The sequence below is a fragment of the Sminthopsis crassicaudata genome, chromosome 2 (genome assembly GCF_048593235.1).
Source record: "Sminthopsis crassicaudata isolate SCR6 chromosome 2, ASM4859323v1, whole genome shotgun sequence".
NCBI lineage: Eukaryota > Metazoa > Chordata > Mammalia > Dasyuromorphia > Dasyuridae > Sminthopsis > Sminthopsis crassicaudata.
The window spans coordinates 527,568,842-527,591,652 of record NC_133618.1 but is presented as its reverse complement, the minus strand read 5'-3'; the positions used below and the strand labels follow the sequence as shown (position 1 = coordinate 527,591,652).

The 22,811-nt window shown below is 31.9% G+C and overlaps 1 protein-coding gene and 1 long non-coding RNA gene across 3 annotated transcripts in view; one reads left to right on the top strand and one right to left on the bottom strand.

The window, feature by feature from the left end:
* The window catches only part of LOC141558020 (uncharacterized), a 99,390-nt gene that overhangs the window by 40,287 nt on the left and 36,292 nt on the right, over window positions 1-22,811 (bottom strand). The window contains exon 2 of the long non-coding RNA XR_012486935.1: window positions 13,940-14,046. This is a non-coding gene — a long non-coding RNA (uncharacterized LOC141558020). The remainder of the gene's footprint in view (window positions 1-13,939; window positions 14,047-22,811) is intronic.
* The window catches only part of PRTG (protogenin), a 138,784-nt gene that overhangs the window by 89,144 nt on the left and 26,829 nt on the right, over window positions 1-22,811 (top strand). For both annotated transcript variants that reach the window (XM_074294576.1, XM_074294575.1), the window contains exons 12-13: window positions 21,878-21,973; window positions 22,531-22,717. In XM_074294576.1, the coding sequence (XP_074150677.1) occupies window positions 21,878-21,973; window positions 22,531-22,717 (283 nt within the window). The remainder of the gene's footprint in view (window positions 1-21,877; window positions 21,974-22,530; window positions 22,718-22,811) is intronic.

Below are 22,811 nucleotides of genomic sequence, written 5' to 3'. Positions count from 1 at the left end.
ATTTGCCTAGTTTCCTAGATTTTTAATTTCAGTATCATTCTTTCCCTTTCTTTGTCACTTATGTAGTAAAGTCCTATCAAATCTATCTCCACATTTCTCATAAATCTCCTTTCTACTCACATAGCCATCATTGTTCTGAATATCTGTATCACCTCTTGCTGAGACTATTACAATAGCTTTCTAGTTTGTCTTTCTAGTTGTGTTTCTTCTGCCAGTCTCTTCCCTTTTCCATCTATTCCTTTTCATAGATGTCAATTTGATGTTCATATATAGAGAGTGTGGCAGATCCTAGGAGCTTAAGAAGTATCTCTTTAGTGCCTCTTGAATAAAATTGCAACCATTTTTGTTTGTTATTTAAAGACTTAGACTCTGTCTCCAACTTATCTTTCCTGATGACTTCATATTTTCTCCCTTCCCCTCCTAGCTAAACTGGTCTATTTACTATTTCCCTATATATGTTGTCCCATCTACTCTGTTTCACATACCTGAAATTCTCTCCCATCTCCTCTTTGTCTTTTAGAAAGTCCCTAGATTTTCTCAAACTTTGGCTCATTTGCGATCTCCTACTGGAGGCCTTCCCTATGCCTTTTCCCTCAAATTACTTTTAAAATATCCCTATCTGACACTGGGAAGTGAATGTAAATTATTAGCACTACTGTCTGTCTACCCAGGTTACTTGTACCTTCGGAGTCTAGTACTTGATGTGCAACAAGAAAATGGTATTTGCACACATATATTGTATCTAGGTTTTATTGTAACACGTAGAATGTATGGGATTGCCTGTCATTGGGGAGAGGGAATAGAGGGAGGGGGGGATAATTTGGAGGGATGAATACAAGGGATAATGTTGTGGAGAAAAATTGCTCATGCATATATACTGTGAAAAAAATTCTAAATAAATAAAAAATAAATAAAATAAAATATCCCTATCTGTATATTTTACTTTGTTCCCTTAGAATTTAAGTTCCTTAAGGTGAGGGACTATTTGACCTTTTCTCTGTATCTCTAGCCTCTAACAGAGTGCCACATAATAACTCCATAAATACTCATTGAATGGATTTTTTTTTAATGTTGGACTTAGAATTTATTTATTTTTTTTCTCAGGAGTATTTTTTCCAGATATATGTAAAGATAGTTTTTAGCATTCATTTTTGTAAGATTTTATGTTCCAAATTTTTCTCCTTCCCTCTATTACCTGCCTCCTCTTCAAGACAGCAAGCAATATGATATAGATTAAATACGTGCAATTCTTTTAAACATATTTCCATATTATATTGTTCAAGAAAAATCAGACCCAAAGGGGGAGGAAATCCATGGGAAATAAAAAGCAAATGAACAACACAACAACAAAGATGAAAATACTATGCTTTGATTCACATTCAGTCTCCATAGTTCTCTCTCTGGATGAACATATTATTTTCCATTCCAAGTTTATTGGAATTGTCTTGAATCACCACATTGCTGAGAATAGCCAAGTTCATCACAGTTGATCATCAAATAATCTTGCTTTTATTGTTTACAATGTTCTACTGGTTCTGTTTACTTCATTAAGCATCAGTTCATGTAAGTCTTTCCAGACTTTTCTGAAATCAGTCTGCTCATCATTTCCTTTAGAACAATAATATTCCATTACATTCATATGCCATAACTTATTGTCATTTCTTAATTGATGGGCATTCACTCAATTTCCAGCTTCTTGCCACTACAAAAAAAGCCTTCTGTAAACATTTTTGCACGTGTGGGCCTTGTTCCCCTTTTGATGATCTCTTTGTAGTACAGATCCAATAGAGACACTGCTGAATTAAAGAGTATGCACAATTTGATAACCCTTTGGGCATAGTTCCAAATTGCTCTCCAGAATGGTTGGGTTATTTCACAACTTTACCAACTTTAGGGTCCCAGTTTTCCCACATGTCTCTCAACATTTGTCATTATCTTTTTCTGTCATCTTAGCCACCTGAGAGGTGTGACGTAGTACAATCTTCATTTCTCCAATCAATAGTGATTTAGAGCGTTTTTTTAATATAATTTAAAATGGCTTTAATGTTTTCATCTGAAAATTGTCTATTCATATCCTTTGACCATTTATCAATTGGAGAAGTTAACTTGTATTTTTATAAATTTGAGTCAATTTATATTTTAGAAATGAGGACTTTATCAGAATTTATCAATTCCTCTCTCTTAAATTTAAACAATTAAATTGTTTCCCAGCATTCTGCTTCTCTTCTAATCTTGACTTCATTAGTTTTGTTTAGGCAAAAAGTGGTTTTTTTTAATTTAATGTAATCAAAATTATTCACATTGAATAGAATTTAAGGTGATCTCTCCCTTCTCTGATCTCTCATAATATTATATCTGGTCAATTCAGTAGTAAGTACAGTAAATAAAGTGTTGGATTCAGAAAGACCTGAGTTCAAATTCTGCCCCAGAACATTGTAGCTGTGTTACTATAGACAAGTCACCTGAACTTTCTCTTTCTCAGTTTTCTTATTTATAAAATGGAGATAATCTCAGAGGATTGTTGTGAGGCCCAAATAAGATAGAACAAGTAAAATATTTTGCAAACCTTAAAGTGCTAATATAAACACTGGCTATCATTATTATTTACTGTCCCTATTCTCTGTACTTACCCAATTCTTCCTTGAGTCACAGTTTTATGTCTCTTCCCATATCCCCAATTATATTATAAACTTATTGGTTTATAATAAGGGCCTAAAGCAGGCCCTAAGCAGGGCCCAAAGAATTTAATGTTTAAGGTCACAGTGCATATAAGCAGAGTGTGTCTCATACATCTATCTTTGTATTCCAATCATGTTGTTGTTATCATTTTTGTTGTTGTTCATTTGTGTCAGACTTTTTGTGACTTGATGGATTATGTTGTTCATGGAATTTTCTTGGCAAAGATGCTGGATAATTGTTTGCCGTTTCTCCAGTTCATTTTACAGGTGAGAAACTGAGGCAAACAGGTTAAGTGATTTGCCCAGGGTCACACAGCTAGTAAGTGAGTGAGACTGGGTTTAAACTCAGGTTTTCTTGCCTCCAGGCCCAATGCTCCTTCTATTGATAGTTGTTTGGATGCCTCTGTAAGCACATTATATAAAATAATAAATATTTATTGAGCTCAAAATATCAGAATTCAGGTGGGACCTGTTTCCATTAGCCCACTTGTTGGAAGAGGGAAGCTCTAATGTCAGCATTCTCAAATTTCTTGATAGGACAAAATGAAGCCTTCCAAAAACCATTGAACAATTAACAAAAGGAGATTTATTTTGTTTACCCTAATACAGCAAGGCTATGAACAAGGGTGGAGTGATACTTAGCTCCTTTAAACTCAGTTCTCATCACCAAAATGAAACATCTGGCCATCCAGCCAGGATGTGGTGAAGATATAGTGATTCACCTGGCCTGGAGAAATACCCCATGTTGGAGGGGACCATACTCCATGTGAGTGGGAGATTTTTAGGTGATCAGGAAACTGCCTCAGGGAAAAAGTCAAATTTAGATCCTGAGACTGATTTATTGCCTTTTAGGGAAAACCAATGCAAGTCAAGAGAGGAAAGGAGGAAGAGTGGGCTTGCTTCATATTTCTGGGGGAGGATGTACTAATAGGTAGTAGTTCTATCACAATACTACTCTAGCTGAAGAAATCTCGTGTGGTGGAGGGTTTAGAAGAGTTAAGTCCCATATACTCATGTGTGCTATTTGATCTTAAACAATTCAGTGAACTTTTTTGGACCTCTGCATCTTTACCTATAAAAATGAGATTGGACTGTTCTAGAACTAGCAGATGGTCCATTCTACCTTTTGAAAAGTTTGCTCAGGTAAGATGTACCTGAAGCAATACCGAGGGGGGGAAAGCCCTTGAGGAGGGGATAAATTGGAATATCATTACATGGACTACTCTTTCATTTTAGGAATTTTATGGGCTTAGAATCCTAGGATCATAGAACTAGAATTGGCAGGTGCCTCAGAGCTCCTTATTTCACAGGGGAGGAAACTCAGGCTAAGGGAAGACTCAGATGCACAGGATCAGAGTCAGGATTTGAATATAAGTCCTCTCATTCCAGAGTTGGTAAAATTTTGAACTCCTAAAATTGAATTTGCCCAGATGGAGACAAAATTTATTTTACTTGCATTTCTTGATTTCTAAATATAGAAAAATTTCCTATTGGGTAGAACAATGTGAAAGGCAACAAAGAAAAGGAATCAAAAAACAAAAGAAAGAGAGAGAGAAAGAGAGAGAGAGAGAAAGAGAGAGAGAGAGAGAGAGAAAGAAAGAGAGAAAGAAAGAAAGAAAAAGAAAGAAAGAAAGAAAGAAAGAAAGAAAGAAAGAAAGAAAGAAAGAAAGAAAGAAAGAAAGAAAGAAAGAAAGAAAGAAAGAAAGAAAGAAAGAAAGAAAGAAAGAAAGAAAGAAAGAAAGAAAGAAAGAAAGAAAGAAAGAAAGAAAGAAAAGGAATCAGAATATATCACTGGTGGCTTTGCCACAGCCTAACAGCAAGGGTGTGCTTGCTTGCCAGGTATCAACTTGCATTCCTAGGCAAAATACCTGAAGAGGTTGTACATTCTTGAACTTTTGAAAGTATTTAACATCAGGCCTTAAGTGCTTAAATAATCCAAGGAAATTGACTACTAGAGGGAAAAGAGCAATAAATGAACTGGGCAGATTAGGGGTCTAGGCTCTATTCTTAGTTCCTTTACGAGCTGACCTTGAGCAAAATCATAATATAAAGATATGTCAGTATTCCATGTAAAGGGTGAGAGGACTGGACCAAATGAAACTCTTAACAACTCCTTCCAGATATAAAATCAGTCTTTCAAAATAGATTTGTCAGTTTCAGGATAGTAAGATTTCAGCCTTTGAATCTTGAATTAACGATGTTTGAGTTTGAATCCTAGAATTTCAATTATGCTATTGATATTATTCAATATTAAGGAAAATTAGTCATACAAAGGATAATTTCAGGGATATAGCTTCTGCTCACCCTGCTTGATCATATCTTTCATTATAGCTCTTCTCTATAGGTTGAAAGACAGGCTTGCCTCTTTGTAACTAATAGCACAGCTGCAAAAATATGCAATATCTTAGATATTGCATCTTCCCTGCCTGCTGTATCTGGGAGATACTCTGATAACACATAGCACATACTAAATATTGGGGACAAGTTCCCCTCACTTGCTTTTTGCTCTCTCAATTAAGTTGATAGATTGTTGTATCCTGAAGTTTTCAAGGCCTATTTAAGGTAAAAATATTTCCAGAGTATGCAAAAGTTGTAGTTATTTTAATTTATATCATTTCAAATTTTAAAAATCTTCCTATTTTGTAATTCTTGGGAATTTTGTTTTAAACATTCTGTTCATCATTCTTTCAATCCAAAGGCTTTCAGTTTTTTAAACAAAAATCAATCTATTGCATTTTATAGGTTTTAAAACATTTGAAGCTTTATGAAAAAATATGACTTATTATTGAATAATAATAATATTGTATAAACAAAAGTTATTTAAAAAACAATTAAATTAAAACAATATTTGGGAACCCCAATTCCTGTGTGGAAAAGGGAGATTTAGAATTTTCCTCAGCAGTATGATTCTGGGATCTGACCTTCTAACCAAGGCTCTAATTTGATAACATTATTTTCCCTGTGTCTGGTTTTGGGATCTTGTGAGTCCTTTGGGTCTTTTGTGTTTTGTAGAATAACATAAAAACTGTCTTATATCTGATATACATTTAGTATTTTGGAACTTGTAACTTGAGACTCTGTTACCTACATTTAAGGAAACCTAGCCATCTTCTACATTGTGAATATACTAGCTTTTCCTGGAACAAACCCAGGTGAAGGTAATAAACAACAAAGAGACATACCTTCTTTGCATCATCCCCCATATTTGAATCCAGTTCATGTGACTCTTTGGCTTTCCATGAGTTATACAAAACCAGAAAAGCCTTACTATGTGTTATAACTGGCTCTATTTAATAATCCTAGGGCTCTAGAGCTCTAAAGCTTCAGATGGCTCAGACTAAAAAACGTGCATTTATACTTTCAGGAGGTTTGAAGTTGCTTTTACCATGTTAGCATCTGTACAATAAATTCACTCTTTTGACAATAATGGGGAGGGGCAAATAGGTGTTGGGGGCACAGGTTTTGCAACTCCTTTTAATCCTCTAAAACCACAAACTTAAAATTTTCTTTGGGAAAGCCATTTTATCCATAGAAAGTTTTAACTTTTGTTTTTCATTCTCAAATTAGCTTGGACTTTTGCTGTAATTCAGATACTGAAGTTTGTTTTCTTGTTTAAAAAAAAAAAAGTAAAGAAAACCTATCTATCTTAAAATTGTAGAGCACAGATAACCCTTTGACCTTTGGCACTGAGTAAAGATTTACAGTACTTATATAACCTCACTTCCCTTGCCTAACTTAAAAGGGCTTTAAATAAAGTAAGACCCCCTGTGTTGATAGAAAGAATGGACAGAAGGAAATTTCATTATTTTAAGTGAGTACATTTTTATTAGTCCAGAAAATGAAAAGGAAAATACTCATTAGCTGTGTTTAAAATTAACTTCTTTCTAGTTGAAAAAGGACAGTTTGAATCAAATATTAGATGTAGTTAAAACCTAAGGATAGTCTTTGCACACAAACTCTTCCCATTTCCCACCACCTCCTATACAAACTCTTAATTGAAATATCTTTATAGTTTCTCTTTTGATCAAAGCAAAGCAATTCATGAAACAACTCTTGAGATGGATTAAAGACCTGAAAGTGATTGAGACAACAAAAACACAATTTTCATTGTGACAAAAATTAGGATAATTAGTATCTTTAGAGGTTGAAAAGTGAAAATGATATGTGAACAGTTTAATTGATTAAGTTATATTTATTCACTAGTAGATTTCTTTTTTTTCAAATAATTCAGTGGATTAAAAATAAAACTTAATGAATATTTCTCACATATGTTTACCACTTAACATATCTCTGGCTAGAACAGAATTTATAATAAGTTTTCATAGTTTAGGAGATAAATATTTTCAGGTACATTATTTTAACTTTGCCTTTCTTAGGAAAAGATACATGTATATAAAGGCAAAGTTAAACTTTTTTATTAGAAAATATTTAACCACTAATTAGGATTTTGTATGTATAGCTTAATAGTTATTCTTTATTAAACTTATTAATGTGCAGGCTTTTTAAAAAATCTATTTCATTTATTAATAGAAAGCCTTAAAAATGGAGACAAGGTTCATTTCTTCTTTGATCAAAGGAAGAGGCAACTTTTTTTTTTTTTTAACAACTTAATGGTTTTTTTTTCCTAGATTAAAACTTTGAACTGATATTTTTTTTTCCTTAACATGAAGGACTAAAACTTTAAATGCTTCATTACGCTATTTTGTAAGGATTTATTGGGAAGATAAACTACTTGAGGCATGCATTATAAACAGCATCTCCTTAGAGAAGGGAGAAATCCTGGTATAGAAAATTAAATCAACATTCTCCATTAATCATACTACATGTCATCCCCACAGACCACTCTGTTAGTTTGTGGTGAATGTGAAGAGCTTTTAGATGTGTGAGGTCCTTAAAGGTCTAAGTCAAAGAGGAAAGAGTTTTTAAAATGCCACTATTAGCACATGAAAGAGACTTCAGCATGGGCAGCAGAAAGCATTTGCTGTAAAGGAGAAGTTAAGATCTAAAGATTTTTTTTTCAGTTTTATTTTTAAACTTCATTCATATAATATAAATCTAAATTTTGGTTCTAAATGAATGATGGATTTTGCTAAAATTTAGCAGTTTTGTTTATTTAACAAAATATTTATTACTCAAATATTTATATTTACTATATTCAGGATCACTTGTTAGATGCAGGAGGTACAGAGAAATATAAGGATATCCCTAACTTTCTAGGGTTAAAGAATTATTGAGGAAATAATTTTTATTTAGTATTTAATCAGTATAATGCCAGTACCTTAATATGAGAAAGTTAATGCCTCTGTTTTTAAAGAAATATTGCATTTGATTGCTAAGCAAATACAGCCTAATAGCAAATAGCATACTTCTTAAAAGTTTTGATTCTTTGGAAAGTATATTAAATTGTTTAGTTTATTTACATAACCTGAAGAAGAAAAAATATATTTTATAATATATATATTATATATTATAATATATTTTTTCCTTCCTTCCTTCCTTCCTTCCTCCCTTCCTTCCTTCCTTCCTTCCTTCCTCCCTCCCTCCCTCCCTCCCTCCCTCCCTCCCTTCCTTCCTTCCTTCCTTCCTTCCTTCCTTCCTTCCTTCCTTCCTTCCTTCCTTCCTTCCTTCCTTCCTTCCTTCCTTCCTTCCTTCCTTCCTTCCTTCCTTCCTTCTTTCCTTCCTTTTCTTTCTTTTGTTATTAAACAATGTTTCCTGAGGTTTTCTTTTACTTTTTGGTAAATTTTGTCAGTTTTAGCAAACATGAAATATTTTATCTCTGTTCTATCTTTCCTTATTGCAGAATTTTCTTCTCTCAAAACAAATTTTCCCCTCAAAGCAAATCTATACTAATTCTGTGTTTATATATTTCATTTATATATATATTTCATTTATATATATATTTTTAGTTAGCCATTAAAAATGATTAAATGGGCATAATCATTTCTTTTTTAAAATACACAATTTTTTTCAATTCACAAAATGAAAAGTGTTGAAATGCTTTTAGTTTTCTGTGTGTGGTGTTATATATTCTCTCTAAAGTGATTCTTTCCTAAATGCTTACTTCACCAAATCTCAGGCAAATTATTTGCCTAGTCAGACATAACTGGCTCCTCAAAATAATGTTACATTTTGATAACTGCAAAATTCAGTCAAGAATACAAGAATCCTATATAATCTGTATCAAATTACCTGTTTTATCAATGAGGGACACTGCGAGAGAGAAAAGAAGAAAATTTGAACTCAAAAAATTTTAAATGAATATTAAAAAATTTACATGTAATTGGAAAAGATAAATATATTGTAAAAAATTAAATTAATATATTTCCAAATTATTGAGAAATTGAAATAGCCAGATTTAGCTACGTTTGTGTTTCCATTTGTTAATATATCACTTCTGGTATGCTATGCCTGCAAACATATATAAATACAGTTATTTTGATATAAGGAAAAGAATCAAAGTAACAATTGTAAGGGTAGTTGATCTGGGGAACCTTTGCTAATTGTACAAGTACTTCAGTCAACTTAATGATATTACAAGGTGTGGAAATTGGAGGTAGCTAAGGAGCTAAGGTAGTTTCTCATGAAGTATAGGCATGCCCCCTGATGCTTTGCTGAGAAAACAAAGGGAACTCTAGATGACTGAGAGACTGAGACATGAAGATGGACTCTCGTTGGGTAAGGTTATCTGTAAAAGTATAGTTAAATATTTGTTCGTCATTTTAAAAAATTTATTGCTATTTCAACTAGACAAGCCAGGATGCTATACAGAGCATTTATATTGAGGAAAGGGGGGAAAAAGAATAAAGGAATGAAATTGTGCTTGTCTGAGTTAAGGACAATCAATCAACAGCATTTATTAAGTACTTATTATAAGCCAGGCACAATGTTAGGTTCTGGGGATACAAAGAAATGTAAAAGTCTTGTCCCTGCTTTCAAGAACCTCCCATTCTAGTGGAGAAACTGGTAGATAGCAAACTGGTGAAGACTATGGATTTCTTTTCAGCATAATTCTTTTTACTTACATTTTTAAAATAAAGATGAAATGTAAAGATTATAAAGGAAAACAATTCCATTGAAATAGTTACCAGTTTTTTGGTTTTTCGGTTGTTGGTTTTTTTTTTTTTTGTTTGTTTGTTTTGTTTTGTTTTTTTAAGTTCATGGACTCTAGCACCTCAGGAGCAGATAGAGATAATTTAAGAGGGAAGGTATTAGCAATGAGGAGGACCAGGAAGACTTCTTTCAGAAAGTGGAATTAAGGAAGCTAGGAAACAGAGTAGAAAGAGCATTCCCATTTCAAATTGTGAAAACTCATAGAATCAAGAAAAGGAGCAATAAGAAGCCAATATTGCTGAATTATAGAATTATAGAAGACATAAGAGAGGAATAAAATGGAGGAAAAGGCCAAACTATGAATGGAAAATTTTATATCCATTCTTGGAGGTATTGTGAAGCCCCTGGATATTACTTATTGAGGAGTGTGTGTATGGGGGGGGTGAGTGAGAGAGAGACAGACAGACAGACAGAGAACACCTGGTCAGACCTGTGCTTTAGGAAAATCACTTTGGCAGCTGAGTAGGAGAATAGATAGGAATGGTAAGAGTCTTGGGGCAGGGAGACCACCCAAGAGGGTGCTGCAGTAGACTACCTATAAAGTAGACGTGAGATTGCACTCAGCATGAGAAGTACTTCATAGATAATATTTGAGAACCCCAAATCCTGTGTGGAATAGGGGGATTTAGAATTTTCCTAAGCAGTATGATTCTGTGATCTGGCCTTCTAATCAAGACTCTCATTTGATCACATTATTTTTCCTGTGTCTGTTCTTTAGGTCTTTTGTATTCTGTAGAATAACATAAAAACTTTCCTATACTTGATATACTGTAACTTGGGACTCTCTTACTCACATTTAAGGAAACCTAGCCATGTTCTACATTGTGAATATACTAGCTTTTCCTGAAACAAACCCAGGTGAAGGTAACAAACAACAGAGACACCCCTTCTTTGGATGATCCTCATATTACATCCTGGTCCATATGACTCATAAAGTCCCTAAAACATGAGTTACACAAAACCAGAAAACCCTTATTAAAATGTGTTTTAACTGGCTCTATTTAGTATTCCTAGAGCTCTGGAACTAAGCTTTTGGTGGCTCAGTGGATAGGATGCTGGACTACCTATTGTCCACTACCATAACTGATCTTTTTGGAGTCGAAGGAGCACCATACCAATGTAAATGTATTTTAATGTGTTTTATCAGAGTTTATATGAAATAAGAGTTTAAATGTCATTTTAAATATTCTTGATGTAAATTTGGCACATTTAAGTGATATATTTATTTTCAAAAGTCACTGAAAATCATTGATAAATTTTTTGGTAATCTTATAAAAAGTACTGTCATAAGACCTTAGTCTGATTCCAGGTTGTACATTAAAATTTGCCCCAGTCAGCAGTATCTGCCATATTATATATATATATATATATATATGTAAATATATATATATATATATATTTATATATTTTCCCAGTGTAATAATGGACAACCTAGTCGCTTACAGGAGTTAGTGAAATGCTCAAAGTATTTATTCCTTAGTAGGAAATTTGATGCTAGAAGATCTGGCAAATAATTACAGAGAGAAGTTAATAAAATAGGACAGAGCTTCCACTCTTTGTAGTCAAAAAAGGGCAATGTTTCCATCAAACTAGATTTCTTCAACCCACTTTCACAAGCTGTACTACCTATCTTTAATTTAGGCTGATGACAAGTTCTTTGGATGGATGGATGGAGTTCTTTGAATACTCTCTTTTAGCATAACTATCTACATGTTCATTTTTTTAAAATTCCTTTCTGGCATAGAGCATGAAGTGCTAAAAAATATTATTCCCAGTCATAAAACATGCTACATATAGGCTGCCATTTTTGTGGCTTTTTGACTGAACCAAAGTATAACCCGTAACATTTACCCTAATTAATTGTAGCAACTGAATTAATTGCTTCAGCCGACTTGCCAGAGACATCTTGGCAGCCATAATTCCAGCATATTACATATTACAAGAAAACCCTAAAAACTTGCTGACCAATAGCTGGTGGGATGAGAGATTAAAAATCCACCCCCATTTTGGGATAAGACTATATGCATATAATTTTTTGAATCTACTTAGTACAATTCATACAGTTTTTCTTAGTAAGTTTAGGGGGAATATTGATCTGTACTCACTAGGCTACTTAAGTAATTATATAAATGGTGTGGAATATAGATGAATAGCCTACTGCTAAGAACTATTGCATCTCCAGAAATTCCTAGCACCAGAATTCTGTCACAAACTATGACAATGGAAAAATGAAATAACATCTCTTGGATTCAGATTCAACATATCTAAAATAAATTGAGTTAAATAATTTTTTAAAAGTTTTACTTCTGGATATAGATGTTTGACATTACTTGAAATCACTTAGAAACTTATTATTAAACAATACTGAAATGTGCTTTAGTAATATTAAGGGGAAAACAGGGTGGGGGGGGAAGAGGACACATAGGATTTATGAGTTTATTTTAAAAATATAAGTTCTTAGATATATAATCTAGGAATATTAGGAAGAAAACAATCAACACACTTCTCTGAACTTTCACCTTTCCCCATCTGGATTCTCGACTTACCCATTTTTGGCAAGTTTTCCTTTGTTTGTTTGTAACATACTTTCCCACTCTTTTCATAAAATGACCTTTGTGGTCTCAGGAAAAAAGTCATGGCAGATGTGACTTTAGGTTTTGACCCATGGGATATTTCAAGCCTTCAGAGATTTCCAGTATTAAGAACACTATTGAAAACTGTTCTTTTTTCCCTAAACATTTTCCATAAAAAGAAAATTTAATTTTCTTCATAATCTCTTTTAAATTTCATATTTCCTTTAAAATCATATTTGCTTTATCCCTGGCTCTGTGTGTGGCATAGCTGTTTCCATACAGTGGGTTTGACTTTCAAAAGGCTACAATATTCTCTCTGCCACTTATGACCCAAGTGATCTAAAATTTTAAAAAACAGCATCTGCACTGTTAATCCACAGAGCAACAGCTTTCTAGAATTCTTACAAGGAACCAGAAACCTGTCACTGTTTTTCTTTTTCTGATTGTATCATTTAGATCAATAAATATCATTTTAGAAAAAAGATATCAGCATTTTGAGGCATAATATTTTTGCTTAGAGAACTGTGTCAGTATTTGGGAAGGGAATTTTTAAAAAATATTACCAAAAAAAAAAAGTGACCTAATATGTCATTCCTGAAGCTGTGTTTAGTGTTAAGATAATCCAAATGTACAAAGCAGTAACTTTTACTTAACATAATTCAAATAGTTGGATTGCTTAATTTTGGGGAAATTTATTTACTTAATTTACTTCAAAGAGTTTGTACTAGTTACAGATGGTTAAAATTAAATATTCCAGAAATATTAGTAACAGATTAGACAGAAAATTCTTAAGAATTTTCAAGAATGTTCTTTAGAGTAACTGTGGAAATTATGTAAAGAACCAGTTGTTCTTCTGACAAGCCCTTTTTCTACCAATACTTAATGTCGTTAACTGCTCACTATGAACAATTAATGGCTTTAGGTACAGTAGAATTACAGAAAGTATTCCCAAAATTTGAATTGTCACCTTAACAATAAAGTACCCATTTTCCCAATAATTTTAAAGTGTTATTCAATAATTAAGGATTCATATGGAAGGCAATAAGCATTTTGTTTACTATAAAGGGATCTCTAATTTTAATATTAACTTTTTAACAATTTGCTCGTATTAGAAATTATTTTATAATTAGCTTATCTTTATATGTTTTATATGCCAAAACTTCTTGAGGTCTTCTGTGATGTTTTACAGCATTTTAAATAAACTTTTAATGTCTTCCAGAAATGTAAGTGTTTTATGGTTTAAATAAAAATAAGACTTTATGAATTTGAATAAATAAGCTTTTATAGTATAGAACTAATAATATATTCTTAACTTACATTGGCCTATACTGTACCTCAAAATAAAGTTGTGACTATCAAAATTCTATTATACACTGGTATTAAAATCTATTGTAGAAAATATTTTATAACAATATTTAAATTTAACAATATTTAAAATAAACATATCAAATGTTTGAACTTTGAGGATGTTATAAATATTCCCAACACAAATACTGCTTACTCTATTATTAAGAAGAATTCAATTGATAGTCAAGTGAGCTTATATTTGCTTGGTACTTGAGACAAAATCCAGCCTACCTGCTGCTACCTCTCCTTTCTTGTATGCATGCTTAGAACAAGCAGACGGTTGGGATTTTGGATGAGGGTCATCAAACCACAGATGTTTTTGCAATGAAACTCTGAACCTACAACAAAGTCACTGTGTTACCCGAGATGATAGATGGTATTTTCATTTTGCTTTACAAAAGGGTCAAAATAGCATGGAGAGTCCATAACAGTCCAACAGAGAGAGTGTTAATCCTGAAAGGAAATTTATATGATAGCTTCAGGGGAAGTTTTGCTGCCATGAATAGGTCCTCTCTGTCAGTTTGTAAAAATATTGTTTGTAAGATGATTTTATATGTCAGACAGTCAATATATGCATTTTTGGAAAAATAAAGCAGCTATTTAAACAGATGTGTGACACACAGTAATATAATGTATGTGAGTATTACACTTTCACATACTTTTAAGTTAAATATCTCTTCTAGTAGGAAAATAAACATAATTTATAAAACTTTAGTTTTTTTTCCCCTTCATAATAATTTAGTCTAATTCATTTGTGTAATTTATAATATAGGCCTTGACTTCCTGATACTAGTTCTTCATAGCTTAATCTATAATTTTATAATTATTTTTTAGATATAATTGTGTAATCTTTTAGTCAACAATCTAAAACATTTGCATTAAATTGTTATATGCATGGACACCACAAATATTATTAGCTTTTAACTGTCAAAAATTATGTCAGTTAGGTGTTGCTGGTTTAGGTTTACACACTCTCATCCCTTCTCTACGCTCAAGGCTCCTTTGCATAATTCCATTAAACTGATTGTATTGTAAATGGTGAACTTAAAGGCAGTGTTCTCATTTTACAAAGTGGGACCAATGAGGTATGTTCTTTTTACTGGACAGCAACAAAAGAAAAGCTCTCCTACAAGAAAAAAAGGGCATAAAAGGATTTTTAAAGTGTTTGTCCACTACCCCATATCACTTTCTCATCAGCCTTTAGGAATTTAGTTATAATACAAATCACGATTAGTAAATTCAGATGAAAAATTTTATCCCCAAACATAGGACACTTAAGGATTCTAAAGTAATTTTAAAGCTCTTCTTTTGAGGAATTAAGTTCCTATAAATGTGTGAAAATGAAAGGGCATAATACAAAATTTATTGAATACTATATGGATTTTAAAAGTTCTAAAGAATTACAGCTGTATGCTGCTGGTGTTTTGTGTGTGTGTGTGTGTGTGTGTGTGTGTGTGTGTGTGTGTGTGTGTGTGTATGTAAGTGCAACATTGTTTACTATGCTTTCATTTTGATTATTTTGATATTTTGAAAACTGAGATGATTTGACAAGAAGCACTTCTAAATATCAAATTGCCTTATGCAAATAATCTTTTTTTTTTAGTTCCCCTGTGAGAATGAATATTTGTATTAGAAAGGGAGTATTTTCAGATTTATACTAATAACCAAGAGTCATTAGAAATCATATTACTTTACAGAGAAATTTTTGATCTGGTAGATTTACATTAAGACAAACATTAAATGTTATCATAGAATACGATGGAATTAAATACAATCATAGAATTAACATCCATAAAAGAAAACATCCTTGTCTTGTATCTTTAAATTTTTAAATTGAGAGTAAAGAATTTTTTAGTGTTCATAGGAGCCATATTTTTAAAACTGTTATAAAAGTTTACACTTTTAAGTACATTTTATACTTTTGTCCAAGGCATAATAATGTTTTTAAAAAACAAATGAATTTTATGTCAGTGTGAGCATTTTTGAAATACATATGACTTTTTAAAAATTTGCAACATTTCTTATAATATCCTCTAAAGGTATTAGAGTATAGATATTAGACTAACTTTAGAAGAACCAACCTTCCCCAAACTCATGGAAGTTTGACATGAAAAAGCAATTAGAATCCAATTCAACAAGCATTCATTAAATGCCTATTATGGACAAGGCTATGTTCTAGGGGCTAAAACAAAGACAAAAAGTAAAAGGAATATGGGTTCCTACCCCCAGGAAGTTTACATTCTCCTGAGGTATGCAACATGCAAACTGATAGCCCATTTTGGGTAATTCAAAAGATTAATTTGCTCAATTTATATCACTGTACTTATATATGACACTTTTCACTCAGTTTTCCTTTTCCCACCCATTCCCCTTAGCTGTTCCTCTCCACTTCTGTTGCTTAAAGCAGATTCTGGCTAGCTCCAGATTCTGTGTCAAAGGCCATGACCCAGATGTCACAGCAGCTCGGCCTCTTCTCTGAATAATTATGTGGAGTTTATTGTTTGAAGAGACAAGCTTGGGGGCAGTGCAGTCACCCTGGAAAGGCAGACCAATGAGCTCTACAGCCGGACTGCACCAAACAATAGACTTCTAGGTTAAATAAAACCCAGGAGCACAAAAGATTGAATTAAAGATGGACATTTGGCCAGACACTAAGTTTTATACTCTTCAAACTTATTATCTTTATTTCTTTCACCCTCACATTTATTCTAAGTTATTCTTACTTCAGTTAACATGATACTTTTAGGTTTATAATTTTAGAAATCATAATATATACAATTTTAAATCTCTTTACTTTTCTCAACATTCCTAATAGAGTTTTTGTGTTCTCATCAAAGTCTGTATTAGTTTTACTGCTATTTAAATGACCACTTATAAGAATAGTAATTTTCAAGTCAGGATAATAGTTATTGTGAGTTTAAAAAAATTATGTGCAAGGCTGTTTAGTCATTCCAAATGTTTATAGGCAGTCACCATATTAAGGGACAGTATTTTTTCTTGGAAATGGAAGTGCCTGTGCATTGAATGAAAGAGATAGTCAATTAACCTAAAAGTTATTTCACTGTCTTATCTACATTCAGACTAAATGTTTTTGGTTTTGTTTTTTTTCCCTCACACATGCACCATAACCGAGGGATTTTAAAAGCAGCTTGCAAAGGGAACACTTTCAATTTCTAACAAGTCACTATTGAATTTTGGAATTTTGAATTGGAGGCAGAAGTACTGCTTTGGGAAGGAGGGAATTTCCCTCTCCTCTCCCCCTGCTTGGTTCTGACCTGAGAGTCTTTCTTAATTTTATCTAGTTCTGACCTGATCATTCTCTGGTCTGGTTCTTTTCAAGGCCTCTAAAAGCCTCACAAACATGCGGCAAATGAAAAAAAAAGATGGGAAGGTTTTAATGACCCCAATAGTATCCTTTCTTAGTGTTTTTGATGAGTACTTTCTAAACAATTGTTTCTTATGATCACTTTCTAGGGATCTAAACTAGTATGAGGTTTAAAAATTTCTAGGTTGTGGCTCATCAGTTTTGCAGTTATATCAAATCAGTGGATTGTCTTGCAGTGTTTTAGGGGTAAAAATAAGATCCAAGAATTCTCTATTAAAAGTACTCATGAAAAAGAATGAATGGGTAAAAGTAAAAAAATTTCTAAAACACTATAAAGTTTCTGAAACAAAACTAAGTTAGTCATCGCTGATAATAATTCTGAAAATCCTAATTTTTTTATCCCTTATTGTTGGTACTTAATTTAAAATTAATTTGCATTTTTGACCAAGTCCCTAAAAGATTTCCTCCTCCCCCAGGAAGCAAGCCAAAAAGATCTGAGTCAGTTTGTCACAAAGGTAATTTATTCTGTGCTAGAAACTAACTAGAAAGGCTTATTGACTTTTAATTAACAGATACTTCTTACAAACTTGGTGATCCAGTTTCTCAGACTATGCTGAGAAAACAACTAAATAAAAGTATACATTCCAGAACTTTACATGAGCACCATCTAGTGGCATAAAGTGTAACTCACTAAAAGAAAATTGATGGGGAAATTAAATGTACACTGGGTTTTCATTCCACATTTTCTATGATATTACCTCGAAAGAATAATTGAGGAGACCTATTTTACTAAAGTTCTTGCTGGGAACTATTTAATATATTGAATTAATATTAAGTTTGCATACACACATATGTATGTGCATGTGTATATGTATATATGTGTGTATATGTCAAATGAATTATCCAATTGAGTGAACCATTTTAAAATAATAGTAATAATAATTCATGGGGTTCAGTGGATAGAGTACTGGACTTGGAATCAAAAAGACTTATCTTTATGAGTTCAAATCCATCCTTAAAACATTTACTAGCCATATGAGCCTGGATAAGACACCTAATTCATTTGCCTCAGTTTCCTTTTAAAATGAACTGGAAAAGGAAATGGCAAATCACTTCAGTATCTTTGTTAAGAAAACCTCAAAATGGGGTCACAAAAAATTGGACACAACCGAAAGACATTCAGAAACAATAAAAGTAACAATTCACATTTCTTTAGTGCTTTAAAATTTACAAGGATTTTATTTTGTTAGTCTCTTCTTATATTTTCTGTTTCTATGTAAACCAAAGGTATATGATGATACCTATTGGTTAAAAAAATAACAAAATAGTAAGACTACCACATTTTGTTAGTCCATTGTGCTTAATTGTATACAACTTTTTATTTTATTCTTTAAACTCTTTTCTCTTGTTCTGAAGAAATTCACTTTTACATGAGTTAATTATATAATTTTAAATCTCTAATAATTTTTCCTACTATTTTAAACAGATTTACTAAAAAGAATATTAACTGTTCACTCATGCTTTATACATAATTAATGGTTATATTTGTTGTTTGTTACCAAAATCACAATAGACATTATAAGTGCCTCTTTTGTTTCAGATACTGTGATTTATGCTGAAGATAAAAGATAGTCTTTATTCTAAGCAGAAAGACAACACAGAAAACAAAATTTATACAGAATAAATTGGAGATAGTTAGTATAGGGAAGGAGTAGCATTAAGATGGAATAGAAAAAAGGTTTCTCATAGAAAAATGGGATTTTCATTTAAATTGAGGGCAGAGAAGACAGAAGGTGAAGAGAAGGAAAGATAGTATTCTAGGCATGAGAAACAGCAATTGAAAAAGGCCAGATTGTAAGGATATTTCAATGCCTTGTGCAAAGAATGAGATCAGAAATAACTCATGATGATAAATGCTTTTGGCAAATGTTTCTTAAAAGTATATTTGTATAGATATCTTTTGTTTTTGTATGACTTGTATTTCTCATGTCATCCCTCTCCTCTTTTTGCCAGAAACTTTTCTTTATAATAAAGTAAGAAAAAAATTAACAAAACTAACCAGTATTGGAAAAAATTGACATTATCTGTCAAGTTCCATGTCTATAATCTCCTATTTCTGCAAAGAAAAGGACTTGATTTTCTTATGTGTTCTTGGGAACCAAATTTGATTATTCTGATTTCATAGATTCAGTTTTCATTGATTTGTTATTGTTCTTTTCATTAACATTGTTGTGATTATTGTATTTATTGTTTTCCTGGCTTTTGAAGACTTTTAATTAATTTCTACATCTTCCTAGGCTTCTCTGTATTTCTTACAGCACATTTAAAATTCCATTATATTTATGTCCCACAGTTTGTTTTGTTTTTAGCCATTCCCTCATGGTTGAGTGTTTGCTTTACTTCTATAAAAAGTGCTGGTATAAATATTTTAGTGTAAATGCGGGCTTTTTATAGTGACATCTTTGCTAAGCAATAGAATCTCTAAGTCAAAGGGTTTGTACATTTTAATTTTCTTTTTATTCTTGAAAATTACTTTTTAGATAAATTGGACTAATTTCTAAGTATCTTTCCATAACCCTTTCAAAACTAACTTCTTTTTGGTCATTTTTGTCAATTTTCTGGATGTGAGAAACCTCAGAAATATTTTGATTTTTGAGTTTTTAAAAATATATGAAGCTCTAAATATATTTAAAGTTTAGAGATACAAAAAGAAAAATAAAAAGCAGTCCCTTACTCTCAAGAAGCTACCAGTCTCATAAGGCAGACAACACACATAGTAGGAATAAGTCACAAATCATATGTCCTTAGGGCAAAACAGCGCCATCTAATCCAACCCATACTTGACCAAGGCTTTTCCAGACTATTCACCATGTAGGTGTCAAATTAATATTTCTAGACTGTAGTTCTGACCATGTCAGTTCCACATTCAAGAAGTTTTAAATAGCTTTTGTTGCCTCTGGGATAATTCTGTCTGCCATTTTAAGCTCTTAACAAATCTTTCTAAATCAATAGCACATTACTCTCTATCACATGTTCTAGATTCTAGCATAGCTTCTGTTCTTAAATATTTGAATTAGTTCCCTATATATCTTGTATTTTTAAAGAGTAACTTGCCACAATCTCCATGCTTTGGCCAGGAAACATAGGCTTTAAAGTTTAGGAAGAACCATGGAAACTTTATAAGCTGAAGAAGAATGCCTTTTTGAAGTTTTTTTTTTTTTATGTTTTGCAAGATCAAGAAATGTTAAAATTTGAGCATAATTACAGAAATTTATAATATTAAGTATCCAAATATGTACCTAATATCTATTTCTTTTTTTTTAAATCGACAATTATAATTACTTCTATAATTATATTTTGGATTTTTTTCTCTTAATCTTCCAAAACCAATTTTTCTCATTTTGTTCTAAGAATAAATTTTCTTCTAAAATAAGAATTTTAGCAATTAGTTATATTTTAGCATGACCTCCCCCCCCAAAGGCTATTAAATAAATTTATATTAAATGCTATTGTATGTTAATACTTTGTACTTTTAGAAGAAATCAGACTCTATATTTTCCCTTTAGATTTCTTACAATTAAAAGTGAAGATGTACATATGCTTTTAAAAAAAAACTTTACGCTCTTCATCCACATTTCTAACAAATAATGAAAACATTTTTTGAAATTATTTTTTAAAATTCTCTCTCACCCTTTTATATAGAGATCAGTTTTCATATTAGAAGAGCTAATGTAGGCCTAAAGGAGCTAATAAATCAGTCGATACAATAACTAAAATAAAATAAATTACAATGACAACAAAATACAAAAATATAATACAATAAATATCATCTGAATAGATAGCCTGGTAGGTTTACTTTGGGTCTAGAAAGGAACTTTTTTTTTTTTTAAGATTGGAGAAAATATTCATTTTTGTGCCAGACATTGCTAAGCACTTTGAATCAAGCTGTCCTTGAGAAGCTTACATTCTTTTTTTATTTAAAAAATTTTATTAAAATCTTATTTTTACAGCATCCTAGTTATCCTCATATGTTTTCCCCTTCTCTTCCCAGAGAGTCATCCAATATAGCAAATAGTAGTCTTAAAGACAAAGGAGAAAGGAAAAGAGTAAAGAAATTAGCACAGATTATTTGTGCACTGAAAAAAATATGAAATTATGTACAATATATAACACCTGTGGAACTTGTGAGTGGAGGTATCCTTTTTTCAGTGGAATTTTGCTTGATTTTTACAATTGTGTTATATTCATTTTTGTTCATTTTATTCATTTTTTTACATGTGGTAGTTTTTTCATTTATTCTATAATCGTTATGTATTTTCTTGACTGCTTACTTCACTCTGCATCACTTCATACAGAGTATGGAAAAAAATATATCTTAGGACAGTTTCTAGTCTTCCAACATAATAGCCAGGGTAACACTTCCAAAATATAGTGAAAAAGTAGGAAAGATATATAAACAGGGATGTCACCAAGGAGCCTCAGCATGATGAACTTCAAGATCATATTCTGAAAAGAGAATTCATCATAGTCTTGTAAGAGGGTACTGCCAAGATCAGCATATTGTAACCCAAGTTCTCTCCTAGAGATTCTCCTTCCTGCTATTCACTTAGTAAGAGTTTGGTGGTCCTTCCCTCCAATAATATATAAAATAACACAAATATTTTATAGAAATAGTAGAGACATAGTCAAGTGGGTCTCTGAGGTCACAGACAAAGAAGTGCTAATCAGTTAAGAATATCACATTTTATGAGTCTAAAAAATTCCTTTAAATCAAAACCCCAGAAAGGTATTGTAATAACTCTGTAACTCTGAAATTTGAAATCTGTTTTTTTTTTTCTTTATAGATCCAAGAAGGAAATATCATGTGAGGTTGCTGGCATATAACAATGTGGAAGATGGTTATCAGGCAGACCAAACAGTTAGTACTCCAGGATGTGTTTGTAAGTATTAATTTCCATGAAATAATTTTGTAAATCTTTTTGTAAAGACTTTTTTTAAAGAAAAGAGACAGTCTTAAGAACTTTTGATAGAGCCATTTAGAATCTATTTCTATTTTGGTTTGTATCTTATACTACATAGAAGCTTAACTAAGGAAAGCAATAAGGAATGTTTTTTTTCTATTGCCTGCTAACATATTTAATTCTAAAACTAATTTTGTCATACAGATTCTTGTGTAATTTTATCAAGACCAAAGAATACATAGTTCTTAATCACAGATCCACTATTACTGACTTTCTGAATGACTTTGGCAGGCCTCTTATATATACTATGTTAATGATTTATTATTAATATTTTTCTAAGTATGATTGATATCTCCTTTATTAAACTAATAAAAGGGTGGTTGAAGTTTTAATGTGATTTTGTCTATGTATTACTGTATATTCTTGGAAGAAAGATACAAAACTATTTTTAAGAAGTAGTTGTATTATGATTTTGCTATAATCTTAAATGAAATTTTTGTTGCTCACAAAACAGTATTGTCTTTTTTCTAAAATAGCTGTTCGTGATCGCATGATTCCTCCACCTCCACCGCCCCATCATCTTTATGCAAAGGCTAATACCTCATCTTCTATCTACCTGCACTGGGGAAGGCCTGCATTTACCTCTGCACAGATAATTAATTATACCATTCGCTGTAACCCTGTGGGCCTTCAGAATGCTTCTTTGGTTCAATACCTCCAAACGTACGTAGTTTCTATTAAGGGTTTATTCTTTTTTTCCCCATTCTCGTTCTATAATCTTTTAATTAACCATTAATATTTGTTTTGGGTTTTCTGC